The sequence below is a fragment of the Elephantulus edwardii genome, unplaced genomic scaffold (assembly GCF_000299155.1).
Source record: "Elephantulus edwardii isolate Elephantulus edwardi_28Jun2011 unplaced genomic scaffold, EleEdw1.0 scaffold00080, whole genome shotgun sequence".
NCBI classification, from domain to species: Eukaryota; Metazoa; Chordata; class Mammalia; order Macroscelidea; family Macroscelididae; genus Elephantulus; species Elephantulus edwardii.
In genome coordinates, this window is record NW_006399830.1 from 3,943,095 (window position 1) to 3,953,702 (window position 10,608).

The window sequence follows — 10,608 nt, forward strand, 5'->3', positions numbered from 1 at the left end:
CCCAGCCCCCTGTGCCCGGATCTTGCTGCCCGGCCCCTGTGCCCCGCAGGCACGGCGGGGGTGATGATCTCGCTGAGCCGTATCCTCACCAAGCTGCTGCTGCCGGACGAGCGGGCCAGCACGCTCATCTTCTTCCTGGTCTCCGTGGGGCTGGAGCTGCTCTGCTTCCTGCTGCACCTGCTGGTTCGCCGCAGCCGCTTTGTGCTCTACCACACGGCCCGGCCCCGGGACAGCCGTGCCCGCCGCCAGGGTGCTGGCTACCGTGTGCACCACGACGTGGCCACCGGGGATGTCTACTTTGTGAGTCCGTGTCCCCTCTGTCCCTGCCGGGAGGTGGGCAGGCACTGTGCCACCCTCTGGTCCGCCGGCTCTGGGCCCTCCGCCCCGGGGACTCTGGACTCCACCTGGGTCCGGGGCCTTCACCTTCCACGGTCTGAGGCCTCATCCCCAGTGACGCCACCAAGCCTGTGGCCTGAGGTCCCCTCTCTGTGGTGACCCTACATCTCTGATCTGAAACCCCTCAACGTCCCATGGCCTACGTACGTTGCCAGCACACCTTCTGCCCTGCAGCCTCAGCCAGATGGTCACCCCCTTGGTCACTGCCACTCTGTGACCCCTTGGTCACTTCTTCCATGTTTTCTAGAGATGAGACAAACCAGGGTGGGAACCAGCCCCACTTATTTTCTGTGCTCCACGTGGGTCAGGAAGAGGAGCTGAAGGGTGAAGGACCCTCCTAGGAGGGGACACTGGAGCCAGACAGGAAAGGGGGTGGGCATGCAGGTGGGGACAAAGGAACCAGAGAGCGAGAGACTGAGTCCTGTGCTCCTTGCTGAGGTCAGGACCCACCTGGGGCTCCCCCTCCCAGCCACACACCTGCTGGGGCCATAGCATGGACAGCCAGGCGGCAGCTCCTGCCACACCCTTGGTGACCACTGCAGGACTCACTGCATCATCTTAGGAGGGGGCGCCCTCTGCTGGTGCAGGACTGCAAAGGCACCCACAGGACCCTGGTGTGGGCGTGGAGCCCAGTCCACTGTGGGCTGAACCTAACCTGGGCAGGGAAAGGCAGCTCGGGGTACAGCTCCCAGGGGACCTCAGCCCTTCATTGTTCTTGTTAGCAGAGAGGAGCACTGACCAGTCACCAGGACCTGAGCTGGGGACACGTCAGGGACCCTGAGTAGCCCAGTGGGTCTCTCAGGCAGGAAAAGAAATGGTTTCTAAGGGTCGACAGAGGAACCCGGGGGATAACCACAGGGCGTGTGAGGAGGCCCACAGCAGGAAAGGACCGTGCCCCTGACTGGCCAGCGAGGTCCCCGGGGGACAGCGAGGCCAGCGTGGCTCTGTGGGGTCAGGGAGGGTTCTGCGGCTTGTCTGGACAGGACACTGTCCCTGGGGTCAGAGGAGCCACAAAGTAGAAGTCTGAGCCCCAGAAATGTGAGCGACCCTGGGGAAGTGGGGTCCACAGCAGGTGCTGACTGAAGGTGGCTCTCTGCCCACTGGGCTTGGGGAGGTACCGAGAGACCCTCTGGACAGCCCAGTCCTGTTGCCCAAGCCCACCTCTGAGGTCCGAGGCCCCCGTCCAGCTGTGACATGTCACGGGGTTCTACCTGTGTCTACCTACACCTGACCCACATCCCCATCCTCCAGGAGCACCAAGCTGCAGCCCTGGCCAGTGGGGGGTCCCCCAAAGACAGCCCGGCACACGAGGTGACCAGCGGTGGGGGAGGAGCCTACATGCGCTTCGATGTCCCTCGGCCCCGGGTCAAGCGGAGCTGGCCTAGCTGCAGAGGTGAGGGACCCTGTCCTCTGGAACCAGCCCGGAGGCTCCCCAGACTGTGTGACCCCATGTGGTCCGAGGCCTCGCCCTCTATGGTGACCCCACAACCATGGTCCAAGGCTCCCCTGCTTGTACTCTCCACCCCCTTGGTCTAAGGCCCCCCACCCCTGTGGTGACCTCATGTCTGTGGTCTGAGGCTTCTCCCTTGTGGTGACCCCACAACTGTGCTCCGGGTCTCCCCAACTTGTCCTCTCCATGCCCATGGTCTGAGGTTCCCATCTGTGGTCCAAGGGCCCCCCATCTTCCACACCCCACAACTTAAGATGGTCCCCTCAGGGCCTCGTCCACCTCCACTGGAGCAGGTGGTGCTCAAGCAGGTTGTCGGGGAGCTGGATGCGGGACAAAGGGGTGGGCGCTGAGGGAAGTGGGATGGGGGCAGATGGGGAGGGGGTGGGTGAGGGAGGTGGCATGGGGGACAGATGGGTGAGGGAGGTGGAATGGGGGGCAGATGGGGAGAGGGAGGGGGAGGGTGGTGAGTGGGGGACAGATGGGAAGAGGGTGGGAGGGGGTCAGGTACTGAGGGAGTTTGGGGATGGAGGGGAGGGGGTGGGTTAGGGAAGTGGGGTGGGGGACAGATGGGGTGATGGCGGTGAGGTGGGAGATGAATGGGAAGAGGGTGGGTGAGGGAGGGAGGTGGGGTGGGGGACAGGTGGGGAGAAGGAGAGAGGATGGGGAGGGAGGGAGGGAGGTGGGTGAGGGACGGATGGGGACAGGGATGGGGACAGGGTGGGGAGGGCGTTGGGGGCACACGTGGGACAGGCGCTGACCCCACCCCCAGCTCTACTGCTGCACCGCTACGTGGTGGCGCGCGTCATCTGGGCGGACATGCTGTCCATCGCGGTCACCTACTTCATCACGCTGTGCCTCTTCCCTGGGCTCGAGTCTGAGATCCGCCACTGTGTCCTGGGCGAATGGCTGCCCATCCTCATCATGGCTATCTTCAACCTCTCGGACTTCGTGGGCAAGGTGAGACGCCACGCGGGGCCCCTGCCTGGGCAGCTGTGGGGGCTCTGGCCAGCTGGGGCATGGCTCCTCTTAGCTCAGGGTTCCCAGGGAAGGGCGCTTCTCCCAGCCAGTGCACCCCATGTGCAGCCACCCCCCCCCCCACCTGACAGTGCAGCTAGTGTGCTGCTGACCAGGTTGCCAGAGCTTCCAGACAGACTAGGAAAAAGGGCCTGGCAACCAGCTTTCAAAACCGAGCCACTGAAAACCCTGTGTGTGGGCCCTAGTTCCCTGACAGACTAGGAAGGAAGGCATGGTGAGCTGTTCCCAAAAGCTAGCCAACAGTCTGATCTGCAACCTATCATTGTTGTTGTTGTTGTTGTTATGTGCCGTTGAGTTGTTTGCAACTCATAGTGACCCTATGTACAACAGCCCTAAACCCTGCTCTATTCTGCACCAACCGCACTGCCTCTGACACTCCCATCCTGATTACCCCAGTCACCAAATCAGTCCTTCTCATAGAGGGTCTTCCCCTCCTGCGCTGTCCCTCCACCCTCCCAAGCATGATGTCCCTCTCCAAGGACCCGTCCCTCCTTGCAACATGGGCTGTTTTATTGCATTGCGTGTGGGGCCCCAGGGAGTTGTGGCCAGTGGGACAGCAGCTCAAAGCAGTGCTGTTGACTGGACTGCAGTGGACAGAGCCGGAGAGGAGAGAGGGGAGAGAGGTGGGCCGGGCAGGGCCGGGGCCTGAGCTGGGGAGGGCTGGGAGGTGCGCTGGGGTCACACCCGCATGCCTGGCTCCCACAGATCCTGGCGGCCCTGCCTGTGGACTGGCGGGGCACGCACCTGCTGGTCTGCTCCTGCCTCCGCGTCATCTTCATCCCGCTCTTCATCCTGTGCGTGTACCCGAGCGGCATGCCCACCCTCCGCCACCCCGCCTGGCCCTGCGTCTTCTCCCTGCTCATGGGCATCAGCAACGGCTACTTCGGCAGCGTGCCCATGATTCTAGCAGCCGGCAAGGTGGGCCCCAAGCAGCGGGAGCTGGCAGGTAAGGCAGCACAGATGCAGGGGTCAGTGGGCACAGTGGCAGGTGGGTCCGAGCCAAGGAGCACAGGGGCTTGGACCGGGTGAGGCCGCAGAGCTGGAGAAAAGGCCAGGCTAGGGGTGGGATTCTTGGTATTTTAGAAAGATTACCTTCTAACTACTTACCTGATACAGCTCGGAACCAGACCCACTGCCATCGCACTGGTTCTGCCCACGGCTGCCCTCCAGTAGCTCCCGAGGCTGCAAACACAGGCCGACTGTCCTGCCCCAGCCTCCCCCACTGACCGGCTAGTGGAATCAAACCCTCGGCCTTTAGGGTCGTGGCTGAGGGTGTAACCGGGGCCCTGCCTGCACTGGTTTTGTTTCTGGCAGGTCAGAGCCCACAGCTGGTCCTATGCTTCATGTTTCCTTTTCTTTTTTTTAAGTGAACATTTGAGATTTGAGTGAAAGTTTACAGAGGAACCTGGTTTTCCACTCAGCAACGAAAGGTCCCTGGGAGAAAAATGTGGAACAAAACCCCAAATCATACAAACAACACTCCCCAGGCTCACTGATCTGACAGAGGCTGGTGGAACCCTGAGATGAAGGCCTTGTCACCCTTCAGTCCTGGAAGTGAACTAACTCACCTTGTGACTCCACTTCCAGCCAAGTAACAGGATGGGAAGGGGATGGGTAACCCCAGGGCCACGCACACTCCACTCCGTGGAACAATCAACTATACATAATCAAAAGGACAGACAGCATTTGGGGGTGGGAGCGCAGAAGGCAGGAAGGTATGCAGAAAAGGTGAGTGGAAACGGGAATCATAGGGTCGGACGGGGGAGAGTGCTGCTACAGTACAGGAGCTTGAAACCAATGTCAAAACCCGTCCTGTGTCCAAATGGCTGGGTGGATTCTCAGCATTATGATGAGGTGTCTGATCTAGTTTGACACTGGGAGGGGAGGGTGAGGGAGTCAGGAAAGGTTTGGGGCATCAGGGCAGAAAAGAGTCCATTGCTCATGACTGGGATGCAGACGGGGTGTTGGAGGGTGTGGGGGTCACTGGGAGTTGGGATTAGGATGGGAGTGGCCCTGTGGAGATGCCCCCTCGACAGACCACACTGTCAGGATGAGGTGGCACCTGGAGGCCAGGGCCAGGATACAGAGGCGGCAGCTGGAACAGATACGGCTGGGGGACACCTAACTCACTCCACCGCCAGGGCCCCTCCGTAGGAGAAGTGTGTAGAGCACGGGGGATGGGGGGGGGTGACTGCGCATGCGCTGCAGCTTCAGGTCAAGCGCGTACTGAGCGCCGCAGCTTCAGGTCAAGCGCGTACTGAGCAGGTCCAGTGCTGTCTGCACCAGGGAGCACACAGCCTAGGGGGTTACACTGCTCACCCCAAGGCCGCTGGTTTGAATCCGCAGGCAGCTCTAAAGGAAAAAGATGGGCAGTATCTTCCCTTGTGATTTATAACCATAGAAACCCACTGGAGAGTCAGCTAGGAGTCAATTCCAACACCTTGGCAATGAGTTTGAGATCTGAGTACATTGTTTTTATTGTTATCATCATCTGAGTAAACACTTACAGAGGGAATTGGATTTCCATTCAATAACAGAGGGTCCCAGTAAGACCAGGAGGCGGTCTCCTGGCCAATCTCTGTTAGTGTCTGAACCAAAGGGCCTGTGTCCCCGAAACACCACCCTCCTCCCCCAAGAGAGGGTGACAGTGTGACCAAGGCTGTGGTGGTGGGCCCCACTGCCCGGTCCCCACGGCTCAGGCCCTGTCCTGCCCGCAGGTAACACCATGACCGTGTCCTACATGACAGGGCTGACGCTGGGCTCGGCCGTGGCCTATTGCACCTACAGCCTCACCCGGGATGCCCCCAGCAGCTGCTTCCACTCTGACACCACCAACGGCTCCTTCCCCGGCCTCTGAACAGGCCAGCCCTGCAGGGACCACTTGGTCGGGGCCCGGACACCCTCTGAGGCCCGAGGGCCCCTCCTCACCCCCGCCGGCAGTGCCTGCAGGGGCCCCGGCCGCCTCCTGTGCCAATCACACCACCCTCCCCAGGTCCAGTGCCCCTGGGGCGCTGCCCTCACTGTGGTCCACTTCTAGCCCCTCTCCCTCTGTGTCCAGTGACCCCACTGTGCCCAAGCCCCTGCTTCTAGGGGTTAGACTCTCAGATGTCCCAACCTAGAAGATGACAGACCCTACACAGCGTCTCCCACATGGCCACCCAACCCCAGCCTCAGGTTACATGGGCCATGGTTCCCCTTCGCTGGGGACCCTTTATGAGCCATGACCACAGAGGGCAGTCTCAGCCCTGTCACTCCAAGGCCCCTGCCCTGGAATCCAGTTTCACCCCAAGTTTCACAATGAAGAGACTTCAGCCCGTATCTACACAGATCCAGACTCCTTTGTAGAAGTGTCTCAAGAGCCAGCACCTGTGTCTTGGGCACCCCACCCCCCTGGCTGCCATATACTCAGAACCACTAGCACACCCCTCCCCCATGCTATGGAACTGAGGGCTCGAGGACCCCATGGCCTTCCCTGTCTCCTCTTCACCTGCTGGTGGTACAGTAAGGGGACAACGGGGGGTCTCAAAGGAAGCACCCCCACATCCTGCAATGAGGGACATAGGGGACTGGAGCCCAGCCTGGAACCTGGAGCCAAGACAGCCTTTCCCAAGAGGAGCAAGTGGGAACATGCCCACCCTTCCACTCCTACCCCCCTGCTGTGACCACCCAGCCCTGCTGTAAGCGTCACCCGTCTGTCCACTGACTGGACTGCACCGGCCATTAAAGACGTGGGCCTGGGGCCACCCTGCCGCTGCCTCAAGGGCATCTCTGTGGGCGGGTCAGCCTGGGAGGTGGAGAGGTTCCAGAGCACCTGGCGCCCAGGACCCTGCTCTGCTCGAGTGGAAGAAGTGGCCCTCCTGGCCCTTTAGCCTGAAGTCACCAGGGACACTGAGAGGGGATCAGGCAGCAGGAGGGTCTCCATACACCCGGTGGGCGTGGCCAGGTTTATCCAGGGAGGGGGGATGGGCGATCTCAAGGAGGGGGTGCAGTTAGATGCCTGTGACAGGAAGCTGGCTCCCACGCAGTGCACCCCTGGACTGATCCTCCAGTGACGCTCTCCTGGATGGGGTCCTGTGGAAGAGGTTTGGGGGAATGTCCAGGCTGGGACAGGGAGAGAGTGAACCCCCGGGAACCCCCAGGCATCCTCCTCTCCGTAGCCCTGCGGCGGCCACAAGGACACAGCACCAGGTGATTCCTGAGACTCCTGCCTCCTGCCAACCACACATGGGCACCGGGACATGACCCGGCCCTGGGGAGGCTGGACGGGACCTCAGCGGACCTTCCCGGTGGACGCTCTGAGCCAGATTTCAGTGTGTGTCCCCGTGTGTGGGTCCTAACTGGACCTCTTTGCAACATAGCCAGGCACACAAGTAGCAAACCAAAGGCCAGAATGTCAAGTGCATCCACACAGGCCAGTCCTCATCCTCCAAGGGCACCTATGGTCCCTTAAAGCCCACAGTCTCAGCAATGGAGAGGGGTGGCCATGCAGGTCCAGGGCAGCCTCATAGACCTTTCCTTCACCTCCCCTCGGTGCTCCCAGCCTCCAGGACCAGAAAGCCCCTGGCCCCCCTGCCTCCAGGATACACAGCTCACGCAGAGGAGGGCTCCTGGGGACACAAGGCCAGAGACACGCAGCCATGGCCACCCCTTCTCGTGAGGTCACAGGAGGTTGGGGGGTTCTAGCTTTTGTAGAGCGCGCCCTTTATTTACAAGCCACCTCTGCCCATCCTGGAGGTTGCACGAGGGAAGGAAGCGCACTCTGGTCGTTGGGTGGTGCCAACAGCTGATGCATTCCACTGCTAAGCAGAAGGCTGGAGGTTCAAGTCCTCAGAGGTGCCGCAGAGCAAAAGCCAGGCAATCTACCTCTGGAAAAACCAGCCATCAGGAAACCCAGGGCTCCTGAAAGGACAGTTAACAGCAGGCCGTCCCTTGCTGGGAGCTGGCCACAGGGGGACTCCTGCCCCCACCGTGGCCGCCCAGACTGTGCCACCTCCAGCTGGGCTGCCAGCAGTGTGGGCACAGGCCAGGAGCGCCCAGCCAGACACTTTAAAAGGGACAGAAGCAAGACCTCCCACCCTAGGTGCCATTACTAGGATTCGGTGCCATTAATGAGGGATGTTCAGAAACTTCACCGAGGCCCGTTTAGCTGCCTCTGCTGACCATGTCTGCTGAGCACTGGGACGTGGCCAGCGAAGGTCCCACGGGGAGGGCACGGTCTGCACCTGAATAGTGACCGGTGGGTGAGAGCCCATCTTCCGAGGGGAAAAGACTCGGCAACCTACACAGTAAGGATTACAGCCAGCGGGGCGTTCAGATTCCCAAAACATGGCAACTGCAGGCACAAGCCAACCAGCCTGACCAGAAAACGGTGGCTGGTGAGACCACGCGAGTGACCCGTGTGCCATCGAGTCGTTCTGGCTCCCAAAGGCCCCAGGTAAGCGGATGAGCCTGGTCCTTCACCCTCACTACCTCTGCTGGCCTCCTGCCCACTGCTGGTCACCACCAGGTCAGTCGGACTCGCAGCATCCCGCCCCCCCACCCCGAACACACAAGACCGGGCAGTTACAATCCACAAGGGTTACCGAAGTTGATGTTTTAAAGCTCTCCCGGTCTCCCTTCCATGAAGAAGGCACCGTAGGTGAAGGAGGAGACCCCTGCCCCTCCCCAAACTGAAGCCCAGGCGTTCAAGGCCAGGCTGGCATTCTGAAGGGCACCCACAACCACAAAGCAAAGATCTGCACGTCACCACCTTCCAGCGGCCTACGACGCCGAGACCCTGAAGGCAGCCCAGATACCCCCGGAAGAACGATCCCAGGAGACACAAGCTTGACCACTGTGCCAGCATCAAGTCTCCCCTGACCACTGAGTCAGCCATGAGGAAGACAGAACAACACACGTGTGTTCACTGTGGATGTCAAGGCCACAAGCACCAGATCAAATAAGCTGTGGAGACGCTCTCTGACACTGACGGGCCAAGGTCAGCACCTTGACCAGGCCTGATGGAGAGAAGGAGGCCTGTGCTCAAGTCCCTCCTGACTAAGACACTTAGGATGCTGCCAACAAAACTGGGATCATCTACACTGAGTCCGGCCGGCTAATTCAAATGTTTCTCACCAAAAATTGAAAGGATCTCCAGGCCTTGCTTCTGGCGTTACGTCTGGAAGAGCCCTGAAGTTCACTGGCCAGGAATTGAACCTGGGACTCCAGCTCCACAGGCAGGAAGTGCAGCCCCACCCCCACTCGCGTGTTAACAGCCATCACCTTCCCCAAACCCGCGCCGCCCACCCCACCAGCCGTGAAATAAACCACTCCGACAACGGTGCTTTTCCAATGAAATCTTTTTGTCTTGTCTTTTCTTCTTCTTTTTTTTTTTTTTATGAAAAAGATCACACAGAATTCGCCAACAAACAAAATTCCAAAAGAAACTTAAAAAAAAAAAAAGAAAACAAAAACAACAATAATCCCCCAAAAATCAAAACCGAAATCTGGCTTTTCCTTCCCTCAAGATTGTCGGCTGCTCCCCTGGAAGGCTTGGGGGGCTAAGTGCTTCTGAGCGAGGCCGGGGCGTCCCTGGCGGAACTCTCCTCTCTCTCCTCTCCCTAATTCCTTATCCATCGGGGGGGGGGGCAAGTACAGTACAGGGGGGCTCGGGGGCAGGCAGGTGGGAGTGTGCGTGGGGACACGGGCGGTTTGGCACCCACAATCTAACAGGAAATAAAAAATAATATTCTGCACATCAGAATGTGTTTGCTTTTTTTTTCCTTTTTTATAATTTCATAGCTATTTTTTTCACAGCTTTATATATATAATTAAAAAGTTGACTCCATTTAAAGGCATATGATACAGGGGTGGGGCTAGAGTCTCTTGGTACAAGAAAACTGTACAGATTAAGAACTGCCTCCTCGCGGGGTGGCTGAGGCCTGGCCGCAGAGGGGCCGGGGGGGCCGGGGCAAGGGTTTCAGCACCATGGGGGTTGTCTGTAGTGTGAGGGTCTGGGCCAGGGTGTGGCCCAAGTGTAGCCTCCACCTGGTGCCTTGCCGGTGCTCCAGGTCTCTGCCCTCACCTGACAGTGATCCCCAAGTTCCAGGCCGTCCTGAGAGGGCGGAGGCCCAGGCTCCTGGCAGGACACCAGGAGCGGGCCTGGCACCGTTGGTGAGGCTGGCTGGTGCTGAGCTGCCCCGTCCTGCGGCAGGAGGTCTTGGGCTGGGCTCCGTGCTGAGATGGCTGGACCCTGGCAGCCCTGAGGAGGTCCCGAGGCAGGAGAAACACCCCAGAGCATCCGTTTGGTTCCTTGGAAAAGCCCTCTCTCCCCACTGAGTCCCCCAGTCTGAGTCTTGGGTGCCAGCTGGCGTGGGCCTGGGGGCGCCTGGGTCTCACGCAGCAAGCAGCCTGGGGCCTGGAGGGCCAAGTGCTTACAGGGTGCTGGGTGGCCTGAGGGGGGTGGGCAGAGCGATACCCTGATTGTTGGGAGGAGCCCCGGCTGGGGGCGCCAAGGGGTGTGGAAGGGGGTGTGGAGGCGCGTGCACACGCATGCACGCACGTGCATGCATACAGGTACACACGTGTACACGCCGCTCGGTCCCGTGGGCGTGTGCACGCCCGCGGGCACACTGCATGCACGGGGCCGTGGGCATGTGCCCTGTGGTCTGGGAGGCCTCCGGCCATGGCAGTGATGTGAGTCCCTGGGCCTGGGGGCAAGGCAGCTGGCGGAGCCCTTGGCGGCCGGC

The 10,608-nt window shown here is 60.3% G+C and overlaps 1 protein-coding gene across 1 annotated transcript in view; it reads left to right on the forward strand.

The window, feature by feature from the left end:
* Positions 1-5,738, forward strand: part of SLC29A4 (solute carrier family 29 (equilibrative nucleoside transporter), member 4) — a 15,197-nt gene extending 9,459 nt beyond the window's left edge. The window contains exons 6-10 of the mRNA XM_006889750.1: positions 50-300; positions 1,648-1,789; positions 2,616-2,803; positions 3,587-3,827; positions 5,599-5,738. Coding sequence (XP_006889812.1) covers positions 50-300; positions 1,648-1,789; positions 2,616-2,803; positions 3,587-3,827; positions 5,599-5,738 — 962 coding nt within the window. The remainder of the gene's footprint in view (positions 1-49; positions 301-1,647; positions 1,790-2,615; positions 2,804-3,586; positions 3,828-5,598) is intronic.
* The last annotated feature ends 4,870 nt before the right edge of the window (positions 5,739-10,608 follow it).